General features: G+C 39.9%; 1 protein-coding gene across 1 annotated transcript in view; it reads left to right on the plus strand.

The window, feature by feature from the left end:
• The window catches only part of CRIM1 (cysteine rich transmembrane BMP regulator 1), a 703894-nt gene extending 680062 nt beyond the window's left edge, over positions 1-23832 (plus strand). Inside the window, exons 14-17 of the mRNA XM_044289483.1 lie at positions 15980-16174; positions 17083-17202; positions 18402-18589; positions 21131-23832. Of these exons, the coding sequence (XP_044145418.1) occupies positions 15980-16174; positions 17083-17202; positions 18402-18589; positions 21131-21307 (680 nt within the window). The 3' untranslated portion in view covers positions 21308-23832. The remainder of the gene's footprint in view (positions 1-15979; positions 16175-17082; positions 17203-18401; positions 18590-21130) is intronic.
• Positions 23833-26332: the final 2500 nt, after the last annotated feature.

Consider the following 26332-nt stretch of genomic DNA (forward strand, 5'->3'; position numbering starts at 1 on the left):
TATGTTCTTATCACGGGCATCTATGCTCCTTTTGATGCAACCCATTCGCTTATTGGACTTGGCAGCAGCAGCCTGACACTGTTTTTTACAGCTTAGTTGGCTGTTCACTAAAATTCCTAGGTCCTTTTCCATGTCAGTGTTACCCAGTGTTTTACCATGGAAGTATACTTTCCACTTCCGTGTCAATTACTTTACACAGTTTAGTGTCATCTGATTTTTTTTTTTTATATTTTACTGTGTAAGCCTTCTACAAGATCATTAATGGATAGAGAATAGGGCCCAATACTGACACTGACTCCACTAGTGACAGTGACCCAATCTGAGTGTGTACCGTTAATAACCACCCTCTGTTTTCTATCACTGAGCCAGTTACTTACCCACATGCAGACATTTTCTCCCAGTCCAAGCATTCTCATTTTATATACTAACCTTTTATGTGGTTCAGTGTCACATGCTTTGGAGAAGTCCAGATATACGACATCCATTGATTCGCCGCTGTCAAGTCTAGAACTTACATCCTCATAGAAATTGATTAAATTAGTTTGACATGACCGATCCCTCATGAAGCCGGTGTTATTTGCTTATTTTCATTGAGATACTCCAAGATAGCATCTCTTAGAAAACCTTCAAACAGTTTACCCACGACAGATGTTAAACTTACCGGCCTATAGTTTCCAGGCTCTGTTTTTTTACCCTTTTTGAATACTGGCACTACATTTCCTATGTCCCAATCCTTTGGAACACTCCCTGTCAGTATAGAGTCCTTAAATATCAGAAATAAGGGTCTGGCTATGACATTACTTTATTCTCTTAGGATACAGGGGTGTTTGCCATCTTGTCCTGGTGATTTGTCTATTTTATTCTTTTTAAGATGCTGCTGTACTTCTTCCTGGGTCAGACAGGGCACTGTTAATGGGGGAATTAACTTTTACATTCTGCATTTCATCTGACAGTTTACTTTCTTCAGTGAATACAGTGGATAAAAAAAATATTTTATAGCTTTGCTTTCTCCTCATCGCTCTCTGCAACTCCCCCCTCATTACTCTGTAGAGGGCCGACACCTTCAGATTTATAATTTTTACCATTTATATAATTGAAAAACATTTTAGGGTTAGTTTTGCTCTCTCGGTTTCTAGTTTGGCTGCTTTTATTTGGTTTTTACATATTCTATTTTTTTTTCTTACGGTTTTTCAGTGCTTCCACGCACCCTCCTGTTTTAGTGATTTAAATGCTTTCTTTTTGTAATTTATTGCTTTATTTACAGTTCTATTTATCCACATAGTTCCTTAACCTTTTATTCCCATACGGTATGTACCTCTCACAATTATATTTTTGGATGCTTTTAAAAATATCCCATTTTGTGGCCGTATATATTTATTTTTGGGGACTTTGTCCCAGTTAGTTAAGCCTATGGCCTCTCTTATTTGGCTAAATTTAGCTTTTTTGAAGATTGATATTTTTGTTCCTCCCATAAGAAACACTTCTTTGAATGATAATTGGAAGGGTATTACTATATGGTCACTATTTCACAGGTGTCTCCCAACCTGCACATCTGTTGTTCTGTCAGGTCTATTGGTTAATACTAAGTCCAGTATGGCCGTCCCTCTAGTCGGGTCCTGAACCAGTTGAGAAAGGTAATTGTCTTTGGTTGTTGCCAAGAACCTGTTTCCTTTATGAGATATACAAGTTTCAGTTTCCCAGTCTATATCTGGGTAGTGGAAGTCCCCCATAATAACCACCTCATTATGATTTTCCGCCTCATCTACTTGTACTTGTAGTTTTTATGTTATATATGTGTCGGCGGTAAACCTTAGCATAGTTTTTAATGAGAATATTAAATGTCACCCCGTTTACAATTAATTGTTTGAATGACATTTAAAATGCTGTGATTTCTCATATCACCGGCAGATATTGTCATGAAATAAGCACCAACAGCTTCCTACAGATTTTCTTTTTCTGTACATAAAGCTGTACTTAACATTGGATTCTTATTGTAAATGAAGTGTAACAGAGTAGCTGGTGTAAATGGGCCCTTTACTGGCAAGGCCTTCCATGGTGGAAAAGAATAGGTGAGATTTATGCATAAAAACTAATGCAAAAAGTGGCAGCTCTGCCCATAGCTGCCAAGTAGAATAAAGCTTTTATGGGCAATGCATCTGGATATCATGTACCAAAAATATTAGGTGATTATTGGCCTTTGATACACAATGAGACAGTGACTGTTGTTCGCAACTGATGCAGTGAACCAGAGGCCAGCAGCTCAGGAGGTGCCACCATGAGTACTTCCCAGTTAATTGGCAACCTTCCAGCCTAAAGCAGTGCCATAGACATCGCAAATAAACCACATAATCGGCTACATAATCAGGATTTTCAAGTGGGTGAACTCGTAGTTGCTGGTTCTATGCTCGTCAATATGGGTATATTTAATTATGCAGCAAATTTATTTTTTTATTTGCTTCCTAAATGCAAAATTAGGCAATTTAACTGTAATTAACTACTGTAAATAATCTCCAGTATTAGTGCTTATCAGTGCAAGGGGGAGAAGCTGTAGAAAGAGAAACCAAGCGTTCCTTGCTTATGAAGCAAAATCCTGGACATACTGTGCAGACCTCACTTCCAGCATGTCCACAGGTCTGAAACTAGGGGCAAGCTGGTCTGAATACAAATGAAGAAATGGATACTGCAGCCTGATATTTAGTAAAACCTTTTAACTCTAGGCAACCACTAATGCATTTAAAAACTGTATTTACCATATCAGAGGCTTCCATAGTCTTTATATGTAACAAACCATAGCTGTGTCGCTCATTTCTGTGTTATAAACATTATAATTTTTGGGATCTGAACTACTCTAATGTAATATAATGCATAATTATAAATTATACTGTAGGACTATGTTTGTGGGTTTGGAAATTTTGAGGGAGTCTGTCAGCAGGAATTACCCTGAAAAGCCTGGCACAATGCCTTGTAGGACTAGCTCTGCTGGTAATGATACACTTCACTTAGTGATCCATTGCTTTGCCCTGGAGAAAAATTACTTTTACTCCATATGCAAATGAGCAGTTAGGTGCACGTAGGACACACCCACAACACTCTGCACAGTTGCTCCTTCCTGTTTTCTCTACCAGATCCACCTTTTCCCCTATTGACAGGGCCAGGTGAGATGACTATACAGGAACCTGGTCCTGTCAATCAAGTAGGAAAGGGAGGATTGTTAGAGGAAATAATGGTGCACAGAGTGGCCTGGGCCTGCCCATGGAGCACTTAATTGCTTATTTGCATATGGATTAAAAGTACCTTTTCCTCAGAGTAAAGCAATGGATCACTAAGGGAAATCTAAGTGTCATTACATTCAGCTGAGCTAACCCTACAAGATATTGGTCCTGATTTATCATACCTTTGCTCCAGAATTCTGGCATCAAAAAGTCGCGAAATATTGCTTTTGCGACTTTTTACACTCGCTTGAGCAAAATTTTGCGACTTTTTGCATGTGTCCACCACTCACTCCAGTTTTGTAATATGAATGGGAAAGTGGGCGTGGTGAGCTATGTTAATGAGTTTCACTCCATATTTATCATTGAGACTTTTTTTTTAAGTTGCAAATAAGTCACAATCTCACTCCAGGAGCAGGGTGGAGTAAGAAAAATTGGAGTAGCTTCTCTAGACAGAAGTGTTAGGTTTAAGAACAATACAAATTTATCAAACAACATGCAACATTTGATAAATGTGGTACAAAGTACTCCAACACAGACTGAAGCAAAACTGACTTCAAACATTCTCCTAATGATAAATTCCCCCATTGTGCCTGGTTTAGCAGTGAATTTCCTGGAGACAGATTCTCTTTAAAAGTTACTCAGCCATCAGCAAACTAGGCCAGACAATGGCAGATGGTGAGAAGTTGATGGCCCTGGTTCCACATCTGCTAGTGCGGAGCATTTTAAATGAAAATATCTGTTTTTCTGTGCATCAGTCAACATTGTCCATCCAATATACACAAAGCAGAAGATCATGTCTCAGACCTTCTAGGGAGAGGATTCAGACGTGACAGCGATGTTCCAGAGCAATGTAGGAATTTCATTAGATATCCCTTTTTGTTAGAAGGGTACCCTGAAATTACACTATGTATAATATATTGTACTACCTGTACAGAGATCATCTGTAATGTTTGGGGGAACAAGGCAAAAGTTTTTAAGCGTTGGGTAGTGCCATTGAAGTCAAATAAATGTCCATGTAATACAAAGACATGTCGGGTCTTCTAGGAGTTAAACAGTCTTTGTAGTCTGTCCACCTATTGGGTAAAAGAGGCACCCTAAAAGGGACAATATTTCAAAGCAGTCAATAACTAATTTAATAAGCTTAAAACAATTTTCCTATAAACTAATTAAAAACACATTAAAGGGGTTGTCTGAGATAAATAAACATTTTAGACAAACCCTAATATGTCTTAAAATAAAAATGTATATACTCACCCATTTCTCCAACTCCATTCTGGTCCTCTTGTTATTACATGTTTATAAACAGCAATAGTGACATGTCTGGATGTAGAGTGTGACCACTGCAGCCAATCACTGTCCTCAGTGGTCTACAGCTGAGGACTGTGATTGGCTGCAGTGGTGAAGTGTTGAACCCAGGCTTCTCACTATACATGTCACCAACTACTGTGATGTGCACAGTGACATGCATGTATTTGGCACCTCACTGCTGCAGCCATTCACTATCCTAAGCTGTATACCACTGAAGACAGTGATTGGCTGCAGCTATCATGTGTATTAAGGCGCGTCACCGCTGCAATTGTAAACAAAAAGTTGCAGGATTACCAGACTCGGGCCTCATGCACACAACCGTATTTTCAGGCCGCATCTGCATTTTTTGGGATCACATGCGGACCCATTCATTTCTATGGGGCTGCAAAAAATTTATGGATGTCATCTGTGTGCTGTCTGCATCTGTGCTGCCACTTTGCAAATTCTACAATTTTTTCAAAGAAGTTTAAGCATGCACATGGCCGGTATCCATATTTTGCAAATCCATGGTTTGCGCCCCACAAAATACATATGGTCATGTACATGTAGCCTAATGGTGTGATAGAGTGTGTCATATTTTATTTATGAGATATTGTATTAGTTTTCCGAGATTGTTAATTATCTCAGACAACCCTGTAAGTCCCTGAATTATCCTTTCCTGTCAGGTTTGTAGAAATTATATTCTGCTGTTCAGCTCTAATGCCTGATCCAGACAGCCATGTTAAAAATCTTTTATGTTGCAGCTGCAACACAAAGACAATGTAACAGCGGCTGCTGTGCCCTGCTTACCACCGCGGTCCCGGGTACCGTGTTCAGCGGTGATCTGTGGCCCGTGCTTCCCATTCTCCGATGCAGTCCTGGGCTCTGTCTATGTGGGTGCTGTTGTTCTGGGATCTGCTCCACAGTTTGCTCTCAGGCCTGGCCACAGCATGCTTGCTGTTTGTTTCATGCAGCACTTCCTTAAGAGCCGGCGCACGTCACTTCCTGGGCTTTATGGGTTAAGTTATGTGACCTCGCTGACCTATCCTAGCCTTCCTGCGCATATATAAGTGGCTCAGACCCTTTTCCCAGATGCCTCAGTGTCAAGGTCCTTGTCTCCTGCTAAGGTTCCTGTTTTCGACTAGTGTTCCTGTGTTCCTGACTCGTATCTATATTCCTGTACTCTGCTACCTGTTAGATCCCTATCTGCTTGCCTTGACTATCATGTTGCGAACCCGGATTGCCTGACCTGTACCTGTGCCGCCTGCCCTGACCTTTTGCCTATCTGACTACACCTCTGCCTCATCCTTCAATCCTGCACCTCTGGTACCTTTCTCAGTTACCTCCTGGTCCGCCTGGACCAGCTGCCTTGTGTGCCTATCCTCCTCAAGAGGTAGCGACCTGGTGTTCCCCTCGGAAAAGTCAACCAATATGGCTACCAATTACCAGTCCTTTGGCAATTGTCTCCATAGTTTGCTAAAGCTGTTTACAGCATCTATTTAGCTGTGCATAGATAATAGAGCAGGGGACATACCACATTAGACTTGCCATCCAAATGAGTTGGAAAGCTTTGTATTGATCCTTGTTGGAGATGTCATGGCAGGTTTTATGTTGTCACCTAGTTTTCAACAGATGAATCTTCATAATGGTTGACTAGAATTGTGACAATTTGACGAAGATTTCTTTTTACTAGTGATTTATCTCAGTTTTATATGAAAATGTTAATTAATATCATCAGTCAATCCATGGCCCCTTTAAAGCACAGCATGCCTCCTGCCTATTGTTTCTTCTAAATTAGAATTAATCCAACGGGAGATAATTGCTGTTTGGCTAGAATGCCATTCACTTCAATTTCTGGACTTTGACAGTTGCGAGTTGTAATGAGATGGCAGCCATGAAGGAGGGGTAAAATAAAACTTGACTCAGCCTCCAGCAAGGCAAAAAAGAACACATTTTAATATATTCATGAGGCTGAATAAAACAGTGGGAGCTACAGAAAGGGTACTGGATAAATGACCAGCAATATAGTCAGGCGAAAACTCTTGCAGAATGAATCCATGTCTATTATACACTTGTAAGTTTTACATGTGATTTGGATGGGGAGAGTGTAGTCATACAAGGTGGAATTGATAGAAGCCTTCCTAATTAACATTTGGAGTAAGGCAATGGACGGAAAGGTGCAGTAAATGAGACTGTAGATAATAAGAGGATATTCAAACATCACGGCAGTGGAGCAGCATTATTATAAACCTCAGGTAACACATAATGAGTAATTCAAGGCGAGTTGTAGGTATTTGTGATGTGGTGCCACATCTCACATTTGAATTAATCAGGTGTAATTTAGATATCAAAATTGGTTATTTGTAGCACCCTAGTGCCATCTAGTGGGCCAAGTAATGGGTTACACTGGAAGAGCAAGTAGTGTAGCATTTTCCATTTCCAAATCGCTTGAGATTTTGAACATGTTTCTCATTGCCTTATTTGCAATATAGTTCTTTATTTTAGAACTTTCTACTGTGTTTAAACACATATTTATTAATTTCCTGGAATTGTCAAGTTGTGTAGATTTACAGTTAGCGGTTCATAAGACAAATGATAAAAATGTGCAATCCTGGTAAACTATCATACCATTCCTGTTGTTGTTATTATATAATGCATATGCTATATAACAGGGGTAAATAAGGTTACAAGGATATTTTGCACTTCTTTTATAGAAGGGTTGATTCAATTATTGGTATTGCAGTGCTGATTTTCTTTACTGCAGTTAACAAAAAAAAAAAAAAAAGAAAAAACACTTATCAGTTTGTATGTGATGCTAATCCATGGTCTTGATTCTCATATGGGTCCAATGTTTCAATCCATCCTTTCAATCAAAGAACCTCAAAAGTACAGTATGTAGGGTCTTGTTGTGTTTACTCTGAAATCTCTATATACCTACACATTATGATGACCTAGACTAAATCGTACATTCACTGCTATGGTCTTCCTTTCATTCCTTACACACTTAATGTTCAGATGTCTTATTTTGAAGCATATGAATAATATAGTCATGATGAGGACACTCAAGCATGGTCCGCTATCAAATATAACCCTTTTTTATTACCATTTTGGCACTTGGAATGTCTACCCTTTATCACCGATGTTTTTTTAATCTAAATATTCAAAAATTCTATGCTGATTCATTTCTTAATAATGAAATGGGGTAGTTGGAGCTCAGTTTAATTCCAATTCCCTTGCATAGACTTAAATGGTCATTGTACTTTCACACATCTTTACATAAATCAGTAGTACAGGTGAGTATAATAAACTTTGTAATATATCTTATCAGAGAAAAATGTCCTGTTCTTCAGTTATCAGCTGCCCCCACTCCCCCTTTCCTATGGTAACATACTCTCCGACATTTATGAGAAATCTGTCTTGAGAGACAAACTGCGCACTCAAGGATCAGATTACATCATGCCATAGAAGTCTATTCAGAGTTGAGGGGGGAGAAGGGAAGGAGTGCAAAGAGAAACAGAAGGGCACAACACAGGAATGATTCAGTGCTTCTCTATAATGCCCTGTATGGGCACTTTTGAGTGATTCCTAGTGAGTGATAGGAAGTTAGGAAGCAAAAGCTGCCTTCTTTGTGTGTAGTCTATTGAGAGCAGCTAGTTTCCACCTATCAGCTCAGAGATAACTGAAAATTATAGATGAACCAACTCATAGGGTGGTCAGATATAGTGCTACCACTCATGTAAACACATATGGCAACTTGTTTTGAAAAGGTATCTGAAAGTTTAGATTGACTTTGAAATCCAATCTTCCAGCTGACTACAGCTACCCATGCTCCCTGTAAAGGTAGTTGCAAGAGTGTTATGTTGTAAGTGTATTTCTAGGCAGGGGTTCATTCATGATTAGATATACTCCACTTTTTGTCGTATATCTGTCGCAGATTCAATCACAAAGGGGACGGACCAGTAAGCCTGTCTCATTTATCAATTTTCTGCGCCATTTTTTAGCATAGAAAATTATCTAAATCTGCAACGAAGGCGGATGTGCCTAAGTTGTGTACAGGCCTGCGTCTCTACATAACTTGGGTACATCAGACGCAGGGGTATTAAGACTGGCGTCTAAAACTCCAGTCTTAATAAATTACCCCAAAAGTTCTTACCACTATCAACACCTACCAAAGACATAAGAAACGATTCAGCACATCATTTTGTACCTAAAAGTGGTATGATGATAATGGATAAAGAAAACATAACAAGGTCCTACAAAAATTGTAAAATTATGGACAGTCATCTTTAGGCTCATTTCACACATGTGGCACAGGAGTCAGAAGACTGTTATGGCAGGGAACAGCCGGCCAGAGATCTCTGGATCCGGCATAGTTGAATACTGTTGCTTGTCTGCAGGAACCCATTGAGTATAATGGAAACTGGTGGGAATCGGTTCGCCTTCCGGCATAAATGCCGATTCAGCCGGACAAAATACGTTGCATGCGAGATTGCTGTGCCACATGTGTGAAGCTAGCCTTAGAATGCATAGACTGGAGGATATACTGTATCTGGTCCATATTGTGTAGAGCTTGGAGGAGATCAATCCATTTAATCGTTCAGATTACCCAGATATTCTAAACATCACCTGTATAACGTGATACACATGACACACACGATGTCGCTGTCATCATCCACAACTATTAATAGACTCCATCTGTCAAGGAAAATGCACCCCTGTCACCATTAGAAGTGCAGATGTGAATCCTTTAACACATAATATAAAACTTGCAGAATTCATCATAGTCTATCAATACAGTACACTATCCATAATACTAAAAGGAAAGTTCCATTTACATCTAGTTTTTGTGCTTTTAATTATTGAATACTGCTCATTACTTACACGTTCAATAGCTGCTTCAGCACTCATCAGACTACACTGCTTGGCACACCCATAGATTTTCTTTGCAGACCTCATTGGATAACCAGTGATCAAAACTGTTGTCTTCTACTTTTGACCTCCTATGATGCTCCTTTCCAGCTACCATTGCTTATTGCTTTCTAAAAGAGTCAGGTGCTCTTCTAGTAAGCCCTAATTCTAATGTAAATTTGGCTGCATCATTGTTTTGTACTATGGCGCAGCCATATTTTTCAAAAATAGGGGAGTACATTATAAAGCTGCTTGAGCCAGCCACCAGCTAGTGTATGTGCACAGGTAGGTACGAAGTGCAAGAGATTAGGTTCTGAGGTATAATATAGCTTATGTAGGGGTGAGGTTAAATGAATGGAGTCATATTGGGGAATGTGATCTCACCTAAAAAAAAAGGGTGCTTTTAAGGCATGCTTCAATCTGTAGAGGTAGAGAAATAACTTGATCGAAGCAAAGTCTTGGGGAGGGAAGTGAGTGGTTTGCATTATGGGAGATGTTAGTCGTATATCATTGACCGAACGGAGAGCTCTGGTAGGGCTGTAGACAGAGGGGTTAGGGAGGTTCTGCATGAGGAGATCTTTGTTGGCGCGAGTGAGAAGTTTAAATTGAATTCTGTACTGTATTTGTAACCAATGCAAGGTGGAGGCATCAGTGCAGAGGTAAGACAGATACATGAGCTTGACTACTGCATTGAGGATGGGAGGGGAGGGGAGGACTGATTAGTACTGAGTTAGGCTAGTTTCACAAAAACAAGTGGTTTAGTGCTCTCATTAAGAGAAACAAAATAAGAGTATTGCAGGTTTGATACCTACAAAAACAAGTGTAATGTGTGTCTGCAAGAGCTCCCGTCCTGTCCTATGTAGCACTGACGGGATCGCATAGCATTATATTGATTTATGATGCTATGTATCCCTTAGAGTTCTGGAATGTATGTACGTTAGTGTTGTCCAATATATTCCAGAACTCTAAGGGTTACATAGCATCATAAATCAAAATAATGCTATGTGCTTGGTAGGTCAGGCTGGGAGCTCTAACGGACACACGCTCCAAGTTCAACGCATTGAACTCGCTCCTCTGAAACCAGCCTTACAGTATTTTAAGAGGAGAATGGATCAAGGTGACAATAAAATTGTTTGCTGTTTCCACGAGATGAAAAGGGCAGATTCTGGAGATGTTTTTTAGGTGTATGTGACATGGCTATGCAAGTGATTGAATTTAGGGAGTAAAGTACAGAGTTGAGCTGAACATAACCCCAAGACAAGAGTTATGCTGCCTAAGAATTACAGTATTGTAGTGAGACAGACTGAAAAGCTGGCCATAGATTTGTTCAAAAATTGATTGGTTCAAAATGGCCAGCAATTTTATAGTTTTTGTGTTTCAATTTTGATGTAGTTGTAGTACTCAATGCAATTTTTTTCTGTCTACGGAAGTAGGCATATCATTATATATTGGCATAGTTATTAGTCACAATTATTATCACAAGGTACTGTACCTCGACACCCATTCAAGAACCAAAGGAGGGTCCAGGGCCTTTCAGTGGTTCTGTTGGCTCCACGCAATGGGAATACAAACTTAAATAGCTAGACTAGAAAGCGGCCAGACATTTAGAAAGGAACCAGTGACACCATTTAGTCACCATCCTATTAGTATTCTGGAGGCCTTGCGCATATGCCTCAGGTACGGTGTTCTCCGACTATATTAACATACGTATTAGCTCCTCTGCAGATAAATATTAGGTTCTGACTATGAGGCTAATTATTCTGTATATTACAGTGACAGCAGATGGTTATTCTAAGCGTTTGAATCTCATGTATTCCAGGACAGAATGACAGCAATAGGTTTGTAAGCAAACAAGAATGAAATATCCACAGTAATAAAATGGCAGCAATGATGCAATGTCCTTTAAGAGAGAAGCATCATTCAGTCTTAGATGCTGAAGCGTCAACATGGCCAAATTTGAAGCAGCGCGGCAGCTTGTATGATATGGATGCCTGTCGCTGGCTGTGCAGCTCTGCATGTTCATTGCTGCCATAGGCATTCCACACCTGCTGTTCATTTCATTTGAGATAATAAGACTGACACTACGGCTGCTGCACTTCCCCGAAACTACAATCTAAAGCTGCTACTTCATATTAAAATGACCTTTCAGCTCACTAACTCGCAATAGTTTCTATAGAGTGATTTGTCCTCCTTTCACTCGCTGCTCTGTATGACGCCTGTTTTCCAAAGCAAGCAGTTGTTGATGTGCTGACGCAGACTTTGTTATTTACCACAGTGAACAGTAGCTTGTGTTGAACTGATACTTATTGCCCAGAGTGGGCCGTATTTTTTGCACTGTTTCCTCCTGTACATTACAAATGGGGCCATAATCATTCTAAATATTAATTTATTTGATTTAGGCCTCATGAACGTGGCTGTGAGGAAGCCCTACAGAAACCTGGCGTTCCTGCAGCTCCATATTATGGACTTCCTAGTGGGCACTCTATGTACCAACATATGATGCTTCATGCGGCACCCTATTAGAAAGGACTAGTCCATAATATGACATCTGATAGAGCATGTCACAGTTTTTTCATATAATTCCGAGGAATTGTGAGGACCCTTAGAATTCTTTGGGTGCCAAGTTAGGACTCCTTCCAACTCACAGAATATGCTGTGCGCCTTAATTATTAATCATTTTCTGGATATCCAACACATTGTAAGTCATAAAAAAGTGAAAATCAAAGCAAGTATGCATCTTCTTTAAAATGATCAGGGGAGAATTTGTCTCAATGGCACACTCCATTTAACGTTCAATGAGCTACTACTCCAGCCATGGGTGAAGGTCAGGAGCCAGAGCATTATTACTTTGGACTGTGATGTACTGTATGCATTTCATAAGATTTGGTGATTTTCTTTACTCTACTCGCACAGCAACGCAAACGAATGACATGACACAAGATTGGCGCAAGAGATATCATTCTTTTGCCTACAGAGCAGATGAAGCTCCAAAAGTCTGAATCCTCAGTCCCTTGTCTTCACCCATAAAGGGAGCAGGAGCATCAGTCACAAATTCTCATGCCATTTCAAAATAAAACTGTCCACCAGTTTAGATACATTGGATAGCAGCTATGCTTAGTATTGCAGCTTGGCCCCATTCACTTGAACATTACAGTCATTATGTCTAGGCCATTTGACAAATGAAAGTGATGTGACTGGGGAGGGGAGAGGCCATAGCGCTGACTGGAGCGCCGCAGTCTTTTCAAGCTGATCGGCAAGGGTGTGGGGAGTCAGATCCCCGCGGACCTCATAGTGATGACCTATCCTGAAGATAGGCTATCAATAGCAAAATCTCAAACAACCCTTTTATTAAGGGGAAAGACCATAGCATTAAGGTTCATTTATAAAACATAGTGTAAAGTTGTTGTATTAGCAACCAATCAGGTTACAGATGCCAATTTTATAATGCAATTTAGAAAATGAGTGAATATATCATGTTAGGTACCACAAGTGACACATCCACCACGAGTGGCACAATGGCTTAGATTCACTCTGTATCTCTGTATTCAGATATCATATCCTTTGAAAGTTTGAGCTGTTGCTGTGATTTTTCCACAGAACTTGGTTTATGGAAGTTGTTTCTGACTTTTTGGTTTTCTGTCTCCACCTATGTATTTACAGTATTAGTGACAACTCGTATTAATATTGTTTACCAGCACTAACATATTATTGCAGTAGCAATGTTATCTTAGGTTACGAATCAGAAACCAGAGAAGTAAAACAATACTATTCTATATTTCTGACTATTTGGTTTCAGGATAATTGTACATTTTTCAGATTATGTATGATGGAATTGTTTTAAACCTTGACTGTGATATCCTGTCACAAAAGTCATTAAAGCCATTGAAAAACTCAAGTAAAAGTTTCTTGCAACAGTTTTCTTCCTTAAAGTGGTATTCCGGTAAAGTAACTTCATTTTTGAAAAACTGCATTAAAGCGGCAAGCTATGACCCAACCAGAACCCATAACTATACATATAAACAGAGCTTCAATTTACCTTGCAATCCATTTGTCTAGCTCCTGTGTGAGCCTGCAACACACTGAGAGTATCCTAATATACAGTCCAGTAATGCCCCCTGTACTCCGTAAACCACCAGCACACTGACACTTCCTTTGTTTCACAAGACGTTTAGCTAGAGAATTGATAGCAACACACTGAGCATGCTCGACCGTAGGGTACTTTCACACTAGCGTTAGAAGAATCCGGCAGGCAGTTCCGTTGCTGGAACTGCCTGCCGGATCAGGAAATCTGTATGCAAACTGATATCATTTGTATCCGGATCCATCTGACAAATGCATTGAAATACCAGATCCATCTCTCCGGTGTCATCAAGAAAAACAGATTTATTTTTATTCACATTTTTAAAGGTCTGCGCATGTGCAGACCGGAAAACCGGATCCGTCAATGCGGCAATTTCATGAACACTTGGTACCGGATCCGGCATTAATACTTTTCAATGGAAATTAATGCCGGATCAAGTGTCCTGGATTTTGGACGGAGAAAGTACTGCAGCATGCCAAATACCGTAAAAGGGACGGAACGGAAGACATCCTGATGCATCCTGAACGGATTGCTTTCCATTCAGAATACATTAGGACAAAACTGATACCTTTTTTTTTTTTTCGGTATTGACACCCTATGACAGAACTCAATACCGGAAAACTTTAAAGCTAGTGTGAAAGTACCCTAACAAAGGCTAAGAACTACAGGCTGATGCCATGGTAATTTATGAGGAAACACAGTGGGTAGCAGAGGAAGAAAACTTTTATAACTATTGAACAGTAAATATGTGAAATTTGCATTATATTAGGTAATTATTCATGATTAATTACAGTCTAAAGCATGAGTTATATTTATGGTAACTGGAATAGCCCTTTAAGTATGTTAAATATAATAAATATCTGCAGAATCTGTATTTTATATGTTCAGCAATGTATAGAAGATTTCCAGCTTCCCTTGCACAGTAACCTGAAATGTATGTATAGTAATATACTAACTTTTTAGCATTTATTGTTTTGCATTATGATAAGTTCATGTCTTGTACAGAAAGTTTAAAATGAATTTCTGGGCAAATTTTCGTAATCAGTAAAATGGCCTGAAATTTAAAGGGGTTTTCTGGGATTTCCATAGTCATTGCCTATGCTCAGGTTAGGTCATCAATATGAGATCAGCAGGGGGCTGTTTGAGGAAGCCACAGTAGGTACTCACCTGGTCCTGGTGAGCGCAGTGGCCCCTTCACAGGTTACAAAGCACTGTGCTGTCTATTTGCTTGGTATTGCAGCTCATCCCCATTCACTTGAATGGGACTGAGCTGAGCCTCAGCCATGTGACTGATGAACATGATGTCACATGACCTAGGAAGAGGCCTATGTGCTCTTGGAGCGCCACGGCCTCTTCATACAGCTGATCTGCAAGGGTGCTAAGAGTGGGACACTGCCTATCTGATATTGATGACCTGTTCTCAGGATAGGTTATCAATATCAAAACCCCGAAGAACCCTTTGAAAGAGTAACTGTTGTTTTCATTTTTTAAGTACATGAATTGAGCAGGTGAATATAAGAAACATTGTAATATATGTTATAAAGATGCTTCCTTCACCTCTTATCAAGTTCCTCTCCTGGTCTTCCTGCTTTTCACTAACTCTCAGTTCACTTTGACAGACTGCGTGCTCACTGAAGGATCAGATTACATAGAAATGTATGTAGAGGGGAGGTCTGAGGAGGATGAGGAAAAGTGAACGGGCTGCTTCAGACAGGAAGATGCAAAGAGAATGACAGAATCCCCTGTTTACTCATGTCCTGTTGATGGCCAGACATGATCCCAGCTACTGTCCACACATTATTGCCTCATTCACACGTCAGTGTTTTGGTCAGTGATTTCCATCAGTGATTGTGAGCCAAAACCAGGATTGGAGCCTCCACAGACATAAGATATAAGGGAAAGATCTGCATCTGTTCTGTGTTTAGAGCCGCACCTGGTTTCGGCTCAAAATCGTTGATGGACGTGTGAATGAGGCATATCTCAGAAAAAATAGAATTATTGACATTGCAGAGGGAAACACTGCAGAGAAATATCAGCTATAATACATAAAATGGCCAGAAATAGTGTTATTCTTCATGTAACCACTCATAGTAGCTTATTCTGAAAAAGTACCTCACAAGACAGATACAATTTAAGATACCAGGGCTGTTATTCACTTTGATTCCATAAGTGCAAGTTCCCAAGGTGCACACCTCTGCTGTATCCTTCTCGGCTGTACAGCAGAGGTTGCCAAAATGCTGCCCCTTCTCTGACATCACTTCCTGCTGTGCAGCTATTTGTTGTCCTGTGCATTCACTCTGCGCATAATACTGTCAATACCCAGTACACCCTCTCATCTAATTCTCACATTGGCAAGTATGATGTCACTATAATAGATCGCAGGAACTATATATATAGTATGTCGTGCATGTAGTGGATCAGGTTTTTGCTATCTGCTAAGCGTCTCTGTAGATAACATTGTTTTCATATTTATACCTATTTGTCATCACAGAGGATACAATTCCAAAGAAAGTTGTCTGCCACTTTAATGGCAAGACTTATGCAGATGAAGAGAGATGGGACATCGACAGCTGCACGCACTGCTACTGTTTGCAAGGACAGACCCTCTGCTCCACAGTCAGCTGCCCACCATTACCCTGTGTAGAGCCAATCAATGGTGAAGGGAGCTGCTGCCCCATGTGTCCAGGTAACAATATCTGCCTTCCAATATTGTTTTCATGCCTTCTCGATGACTGTAGAAGAATGGTTCTTGTCAACTTTCAAGGGTACATTTACCTTTAAACACCAATCTACTGGACGAAAAGTCAAGCTACTATGTGAAGCTACTACTTTCACACTTGCGGCAGGACGGATCCCACAGGATGTTCACCCTGTCGGATCCATCCTTCGGCTATTTCGCTGTGCTGCCGGACCGCCGCTCCGTCCCCATTGACTATAATGAGGACGGGGTGGCGCTCAGGCGCAGTACGGCAGTTCGCGGTCAGAGACCGCCGGACTAAAAAGTCGGACACGCAGGAATTTTAGTCCGGCGGCCTTTCGCCGCGCACTGCCGTACTGCACCGGAGCGCCGCCCCTGTCCCCATTATAGTCAATGGGGACTGAGCGGCGGCACGGCGAAATAGTGGAAGGATAGTGGACAGCGTGAACAGCCTGTCGGATCCGTCCAGCCGCAAGTGTGAAAGTACCCTTACGGACCTAAACTAATATGAATAAAAAAAATTCTCTCTCTATTAACTTGTATGCTTTTGCTTCATTTCTTAGGGTATGGCCACACGGACAGGGTTTTGCATGCAGTTTGGAAGCCAAAGCCTGGAGTGAATAAAAAAAAAGATCCACTCCTGATTTTGACTTCCAAAACTGCATGCAGAAACCTGATCGTTTGGTCGTACCCTTAGGCACCTTCAGAGTATATGTGTAATGTAGCTCTTTGATTTGACTCATCGAGGGGATTTCCAGCAGGGGACCCCCCTCTCTGACATCCATATTCCCTAACCTCTTTACTTTCATAGAACAGCCTCATTAATAATAGCTGAAATGACAGGGTTGCAGTTGAAAAAGCAAAGGGAGTGCATAAATGGAGTTTGTGTTTTACAGAGATGTATATCCCTGAACCCACTAACATCCCTATTGAGAAGACAAATCACAGAGGAAGGAATGAACATGGCTTTCCTCACTGGCCAACACCAAGTGAGAATGATATTCACCATCACAGAGGTGAGAGCTGCATGAGTCTACATAGTTGTTGTTGTTTTTTTTTTTTTTCAATGATTGTTAGGTCACTTACTAATTTATCACATATAGTTAGCGTTGAGCGAATTGAAGTCAACAAAGTGATCCAAATTTCAAGAAAAATTTAATTTGTCACGAAGCCGAATTTCCTTGCGCTTTGTGGTAACTAATCAATTTTTACTGAAATGGCAGTAAAAAACAAAAGAACATACTCACCTCATACATTTGCTCACGTCACGGCCACTTCAGCGTATGTGATATTTGGCGTAAGCAAATGGATGAGGCGAGTATGTTTTTTGTTTTAACCCCTGATTAACCCACTGAAAGGCCTGAATGTGACTTTTAGATGCTGCGATTAGCACTGAACGCGGCATCTGAGGGGTTCAATGACGGGGGTGGCGCAATCCCCGTTCCCTGTCTATACATAGAATGGAATGCGATTTGTGGCAAAGTAATTCGTAACAAATGGATTTCTTTGTGAACTTCGGCAAAGCACCCGAATATAATTTTTGACAACGTCTCTCACCATCATATGTTGCAGAAACTGTTGTAAGTACAGACCGCAATAAGCGTAAGTATTTGAGAAATAGTTTTTTACAAGATTTGAAATTGAACTTCTAGACTTGTTACTAAAAACCCTTTGCTATCCTCAACTTGGTGCAATACATCTATGGGAAATTGCCTTGGATTGAGCATATAACATTGTAGTATCCTGAAATAGAAGCAGGTAGGTCTGTCATATTAGTATGCTCGATTCTGGGCCTTATGTGGAGGGAACCTGCCCTGGAGCACATGCATCTCTTGGGAACTTGCTGTCTTCTGGGTAAACGTTGTTCTGTGGGAACACCATTATATTCTTCCCAGTTTCTAGTACACTATGTACTATTCTGAACTGCACTGAACTACATGTATGTTTGTGTTCATATTACAGTCACCTATTAGCCCAAATCATCAAGTACTATCTATATAATTAGGATGTCATCGTTTGCTAATATTAAAATAATCATAACCCATTATCCGGTGACTGATATTATGGGGTTTTACAATAACCCTGTGACAGCCGAAAAGAACACAAAATCCAGCCTCCATGAATACATGGCACTCTTTATGTAGTAAATATTGCTGGTGGATGATTAACTGATTCTTCAGCAGAATAATGATATTCTTACACTTTTTTCATCCAGAAATGGGTCATCTTAAAGTGAACTACAGGGAAGGTGATAGACCTCAGCCAAGCGAGGACTCCTCACTTCACTCCGTTGCATGGGTAGCAATCCCAATAATGACAGCCTTGATTATCATCATAGTCCTTCTTCTTATAAATAAGAAAAAGCAGTGGATTCCAGTACCCTGTTACCGGGCACCTACAAAGGTACAAGGTTCTTATATTAAATGTATGTGTCATATATGTCATTACTATACTGTATTTACAGTTTTACATTTACACCATACACAAGCATAATATCAGGTGCAGCATTGAAAGTATTAGATATCCTTCCAAAACAGTGTATGTGTCTCCTGTAGGATTTTAATATACGCTGTAGTTCTCTTTCTGTGGGACATACACTTTTTGGACATTTATGACATATGACATAAATGTCTCAATCAGCGATGAACTCGGCATCTGAGCGGTTCAATGACTGGGGCGTCGCAATCACTGTTCTCCATCATTGTGCCGCTACTTACAAAGAAATGCGCTTTGTGACGACGCAATTCGACGAAGCAGCCAAATAGAATTTTTGGAAACTTCACTCAGCACTAATAATAATGCTTGCTTCAAAAACATTCAATTGGGTCTTACCAGAATGTCAGTCATTAAATCTAAAGCCAGACATATGAATGCTTCCTACAACGCAGGTTTATAGACAAGTGTACATCTCCTGCTACCTTGTGGAAGAGGAGTAGGTTAAAGCAGTCAAGTAGAAACCTAATATCGTGAATATTTGAATTTCAGCCCAAGGCAATACTGCTTCTCGCTTTGCATGTCTGCTCACACTGTCACATTCAGAACATTCCACAGGGGAACAAAAGATTTAGGTGTTTCAAGGGAATGTTAGCATTTTTACTGTGTGCTTAACCCATGCCTTGCACAAACAGGCAAAAATGTGCCAAGTACCACTGCACGGTTGAGTTCTCAGATTATACGTACATGCTTTTTATTTTGTTGATCAGCCAAAGGCTAGGCTTTTCTTCACCCAGGCCAAAGATTTCTGGGGTGCAAAGGGGCAATAACAAGCCACTCTGCCTTGGCTGTGGTATTTTAATACAGAACTAGGCCAGAAAACTAATGGGGTCATTTATCAAGCTGGTGTAAAGTAGAACTGGCTTAGTTGCCCATAGCAACCAATCAGATTCCACCTTTTATTTTTGACTGCTGCTTACACCAGTTTGATAAATGAGGCCAGTCCACAATGGATACATTCTGCTGTGGGGACACGTGGCCTTATACCCTCACAGCATTTATTTCATCAATATAATTCCATTACTCTACTTGTATTAGGAATCTATTGTTTAACTGTAGATCTTTAAATGTACTTTTTGCATTTCTATTTAACTTGGACAGCTCATTTTTCCAATTGATTGTTTTAAAAAATGTGTGCAATTTGTCTTCTACAGTTTTCAGTTTCCCTGCTTCTAGTGACTGTTGCTTCTCAGTGAAATCTGTCAGAGAGCCCCTCTTAAGGCTCCAATACACTGGCCAATTTTTCAGGCGATTGTCGGGAAGGAAGCGTTTCTTCCCGACAAGCGCCTGCTCATCAGTGGAGGAGACTGCTGTAATTATACGCAACAGATCTCCTCCACAGTATGGGAAAGAGCGACCTGTAGCACCATCGCTCGTCCCCATACAGACTTGTTGTTTGCCAGTAGCAGATGCTGTTTACGCATCACAATCTGCTGCCTGCAAACGACAATTTTTGTGACCATATGAATGCTCTATTACCCGATGAATGACAATTTTGCTCATTCATGAGATAATCTGCAACACTTTTACACTGCCAGATAATCTCTAACGATCGTTCCTATGAACCCCTGTCAGAGATCATCTGGCCGAGAATCGGGCCCTTTATTTCTTTATAGCCTTCCCTCCTCTTTCCTAACAGCCCGTAAACACTCATTTAATCTAAATAATGATCAAACTGATAAGAATATGGCTTAAATAAGCGCTTAGGAGCTGTCCGTGAACTAGAGACAGGGGCCACACATCAAACCCATGTCTTTCCCATAATTCTTCTGCAAATGTTATATACCCTTCATATCTAAGCTCTAGATATACCCCATTCCTACCTTAACAAATTGAAAACCACTTTATACAATTTTTTTGGCGGAACCATTTCAGACCTCGCATTGCATATAGGGCTACTTTCACATTTGCATTGTTAATTCCGGTATTGAGATTCGGCAGAAGACGTCCATACCGGAATTAAACGGATCCATTTTGATTTTGCACATCAGGATGCATCCGTTCTGTTAGGATGCGGTTGTGGGAAATCAAAACTGATCCATCAATAAATACATTTAAAGTCAATGGGTGACTGATCAGTTTTTTTAGGCTTTTAAAAAAACGGATCCATCACCATTGACTTACATAGTTTGTTTTTTTCCTTTTAATGACCAGACACAAAATAGGACATTTTGCAACTTAAGGTAAGTGCCGCCATTCATCTTTATTCATTAGACACAAAATAGCAGTGCTCTGGTACCAATTCCACCCTTCTCTGATGACTGAACTGGTAGTAGCCTCACTAGAGGAACAATAAAGACCTATTAAAAACTCCTTTGTATTCACAACTCTTCAGACTCCATCTCTCCCTAGGCCAACTGTGTCCAAGTTTTTGTTCCAAAGTAGGTAGAACTATATAATCATTGAGAACTCTTTTCAAATGTTAATTGTAAACTTTTATGTGTTCAACAGCCGACCTGCCTGAACAACCAATTGGTGTATGTGGACTGCAAGAAAGGGACTAGGGTACAAGTGGACAGCTCAAAAAGGATGCTAAGAATGGCTGACCCAGACTCTAGATACAGTGGCTTCTACAGTATGCAAAAACAGAACAACCTCCAGGCAGATAATTTCTATCAAACTGTGTGAGGAATTCCCAGACTTCTATCACATGGACTTTCCTTTATAGAAAAGGAAAATGAAACAGACAAGAGGATGGGGAAAAAGACTGAAGCCTGCTTTACAGTAAAGACTAGAACCGTGCACTTGCTTATTGGATTGTGTGACATGTACAGCTGAGACCTTACCGAGATGAACTGTTGTCTCCTGCAATGTGCCAAAACAAACATTCCCACTTTCCCTTTGTAACAACTGACCAAGTGTTTTCTTAGAACCAAAGTTTGGAGAACTGGCTAATGCGTATCTGCTTGTAACATAGCTGTAGAGATGTTTTCTTTCTTTTATTTTTTTGGTTGGTTGGGGACATAATTTGGGGTACCGACAAGGGAGAGGTCACAAGAGCTCAATTGGACGTAGGAGGAAGGCATATATATGCATAGAGGGGCTCCAAATGTCTTCTTATAGAGTTGCTAATACTGGCTTGTCCTGGTAACACACACGTGAGAATGGCAGTGCCCCTGCCCCATTCAAAGACATTGGCATCTCCTGCTTCTCAGAATATATATCACAAGAAAACAATGCTGAAAATGGAGTGATCTTTACAAATTTTGCTACAGTTTGTCATACATGAAAGATGCTATGTACAAATCACAGCCATGTTCAAGCTGCAAATAATTCTTTTTCTAAGCTGATCTCTCTTCACATGTACAATACAATGATGTTAAAAAAACATGCAAAAATCATATGATAGCTGCAGTAAGGTAGATACGATGGGTAAGGTTCTTAAACGATTGAAAATGTGCTGCTTTTTTTTTTGGTATAAATTTTATTTGAGTTTAGCAATTGGCCAGTTGGAGTAAGGTAAAACAGAGGGCTTAGTAGGTGTTTTTTCATATATAAATATATATCTATATCTGAGCACTGGATTTTTTTTTTTCCTGAGAGCAGTATTTAAAGTAGAGCAATTACAACCTTCACCAGATACTGTTCAAATTTTTTTTTCATATTGGGGTGTTTTTGTTGCTGAATTTATTTTATTTTTGTGTGCGTGTGTGCGAACATATGTGTATGACTTTTGCTGCATTTTTGCGCTACCAAGAGAAGGATTAAAATTGCTATTACATTTTGTTGATGCTGGAGAGACAATGGTTTTAGGCATCAAGAAAGAAAACCATTGGCATAAGCTTGCTGGAATTAAAATAAGTTGAGACAGGGTCGGGGCAGAACAATTTTTTTAGATTCCATTTTCTTTTTTTCGTTCTTTTCATTGATTATTTTTTTTTTTTAAGTTACTGATGTGCAGATTAGAAAATTGCTACCCTTCATTTTATAGTATTCAAGCACCTTTTTTCAAAGCTGAGTAAAAAAAAAACACAAAAAAAAACAAAAACGGCAAAAGTTACAAAAAAGTCAATGAGAGAAGATTATGCTTGTTCAAACTTTAGCATTATAGGAATATTTATGTAAATTTATATTATGCTAAAATGACAAAGTATTTGTATATATATATAAAATATATATATATAATTTTATATGTTTTTTTTTCCTGTTGAATGTATTTTTAACCAAGAAAGAGAAATTTACCCGTAAAAGATACATTAAAAACCAGCATTCCATAACAATGCTTAACTGCTTGTCAGTTCAGATAAGGATGCAGGCATTTTTTTATTCTACCTACTGTTTTCATTTTCTTTTGTGTTTGTGTGTGCTTTTGTCTCTGTACCTGTTCACGTATTATTACGTGAATATGCATTATATAAAATGTGTGTACCGTATGTGTCAGTGTGAACCTAAAAACCACAGTGACTTCAGCAATAAGCAAAAGTCCTGCTACTTTGGATATTGAGTTGGGGGGAGGGGCTTTTAATTTATTATACAGTATATTCTTTTGTTTTGCTATGTTCTCTGTTTTGCTGAACATGTCCAGGAACTGGGCTTGGTTGTTTGGTGTTGTGAGGTGAAATTCAGTTGAATCAGATATAGAATACATTACAACTTTGTGTATCATCGAGAAAAGACGTGTGGGACTTAAAAGCTTAGACCTTGTTCACGACAGAACATAAATGCCTGCATGATTCTATTCTCCATGTTTGCTACAGTAAGCATGGATACCATCAGAAGTGAGAGGGGCTATTAGGAGCAGATATATATATATATATATATAACACACCAAACAAAAAAAATACTCCTAATAGAGTAATGAGGGCAATAATGTTTTGTGAGCATTGCCTTGGAATGTATTTTTAGTCCCATTAAAAATTCTTTTCATATATATTAAGAAAAATATACACATTGCTGGAGTCTTTCAAACAGCCAGATTTTTCTTCAGACGTTGAGCTTCATAATCATGAGGAAACACCAGTAGAGATCCCGCACGTGGCCAAAGCACAAGTGTAACTCATTGTTCTCTCACAGGATTGTGTAGATACAATGTGCATTGATAGAATAGTGTCTGCTTCATGTTTGATATTCTTTGCAATTAAACTTCAGTGTATATACACAATATGCGCATTTGTCTATATATATATATATATATATATATATATATATATGTATACACACACACACAAAGACATATGTGAAAGAGCACCCCATGTAAAGTTATAAAACCCCCAAAAACTTATTTTTTAAACAAAAATTCACATTTACGACTGTTGTGGAGGATCTCATCTGATATTACCCTTTGGCAAAAACAACCTCCAGCGGGAACTTCTTATAACTGTCTATTAGTCTCTGACATTGTCCATTTTCACAACTGTGCTATTTCTTGGTGAATTTACAGGTTTGTATGAGTACACCATATTGAATATGAACAGTCCACTTTTGATGAAGTCCAAACATGACACATGGTAGAACAATTTGCTCATGTACTATGAACAATGCCTTGATACAGCAAAGCAGCATAAAACAATAACATTTCTACCACCTTGATTTACAGTTGCTATCAGGTTCTTCTGATGAAATGCTGTCTTTGGTTTTCACATAATTTTTCTTCTGCTACTGCACCTGACAATGCCATCTTTTCTCCTGACACAACTTGCACGTAGAAGATCTAATCTGACTAGTAAAAATGGTGGTGAAAACTGTCTATAGATCCATGATGAAATTCAGAGCTTCTTAGAGACTTTCAGCATCTTGTGTTCCACTCTCAGGCTGAAGTTGCTGGGACAGTTTGATGGTTCCAGTTGTTTGAAATCTTCTGATGTATAAATTACTTTTCCAGACAGTTCAATGACTGATCCAATTGTTTGGTGATGGTGGTGAGAACTGTCTATAGATCCATGATGAAATTTAGAGCTTCTTAGAGACCTTCGGCATCTTGTGTTCTACTGTCAGACTGAGCTTGCTGGGACAGCCTGGTCAAGCTAGTTTCCAGTTTAAAATCTCACTTATAGTTGATTTTTCCAGACAGTTCAATGACTGATCCAATTGTTTGGTGATTATTTTAGATTTCTTTCCAGACCATTATAATCTTCTTTCTGAAGGTCTCAAAGAGCTCTTTGAATCTAAGCCTTGTGATGCCACACTTTTCAACAACAGAGAGCAAACCAATCTACATGTGTGAGGGTTAAAGGGAGTCTGTCACCACATTTGAGCATATTAGACAGATCCAATAGCGTTATATGTGCCACCCAGAAGTTAAAAACGGTACCTTTGTTGCATATACCGGAGTCTTCTTTCAGCCAAAAATGAACTTTGAAGATTCTGTAAATGCGCCCTCTCAAGTGCCCAGGGCGGCGTCTCAATCTTCCGAGCCCAAGACCGGACCTCCCCAACGGCTCATAACCCCGCCCTCCGTGTGCCTCTGCCCGCCCGGTTACTCTCCTCCTCTCTCCTTTTCCACTGCGCCTGCTACAAATTTGACCGCGCAGCCGCAGTGGAAAAGGAGAGAGGAGGAGAGTGGGCGGGCAGAGGCACACTGAGGGCGGGGTTATGAGCCGTTGGGGAGGTCTTGGGCTCGGAAGATTGAGACGCCACCCTGGGCACTTGAGAGGGCGCATTTACAGAATCTTCAAAGTTCATTTTTGGCTGAAAGAAGACTCCGGTATATGCAACAAAGGTACCGTTTTTTACTTCTGGGTGGCACATATAACGCTATTGGATCTGTCTAATATGCTCAAATGTGGTGACAGACTCCCTTTAAATAAGGCTACTTTCACATGAGTTTTTTTTGCAGATCCATCATGGATCTGCAAAAGCGCTTCTGTTACCATAATACAACTGCATGCATCCGTCATGAACGGATCCGATTGTATTGTTTTCTATAGCCATGAAAGTCAATGGGAGACGGATCTGTTTTGTATTGTGTCGGAGAAAACGGATCTGTCCCTATTGACTTACATTGTGTGTCAGGACGGATCTGTCTTGCTCCGCACCACATCGCGGACAGAAAAACGCTGCTTGCAGCATTATTCTTTCCGCAATGGGAACGCAACCAAATGGAACGAAATGCATTTTGGTGCATTCCGTTTCGTTCAGTTCAGTTTTGTCCCCATTGACAATGATTGGGGACAAAACTGAAGCTTTTTCTATCGCTATTGTGATCCCATGACGGATCTGTCTTGCTCCGCACCACATCGCGGACAGAAAAACGCTGCTTGCAGCATTATTCTTTCCGCAATGGGAACGCAACCAAATGGAACGAAATGCATTTTGGTGCATTCCGTTTCGTTCAGTTCAGTTTTGTCCCCTTTGACAATGATTGGGGACAAAACTGAAGCTTTTTCTATCGCTATTGTGATCCCATGACGGATCTCAATAGCGGAATTTAAAACGCTAATGTGAAAGTAGCCTGAGTCTTACTGTCAGGATACAGCCACACTGTCGGGTTTCCTAATACAGTTTTGGAAGTCAAAATGAGGAGTGAATAATAAAAAAGGAGAAAGTATAAAGGACAGATACTACTTTTCTTTCTTTAATTCACTCCTGATTTTGGCTTCCAAAACTGCATCAGGAAACCTGACCATGTGGTCGTAGCCTTAGTTCTTTCTCCAAAATCTTCTAAGGCCTGTATTACCCCAACAGATTATATGACATATTTTCTGACCAATCATT

This window comes from Bufo gargarizans, chromosome 4, assembly GCF_014858855.1.
Source record: "Bufo gargarizans isolate SCDJY-AF-19 chromosome 4, ASM1485885v1, whole genome shotgun sequence".
NCBI lineage: Eukaryota > Metazoa > Chordata > Amphibia > Anura > Bufonidae > Bufo > Bufo gargarizans.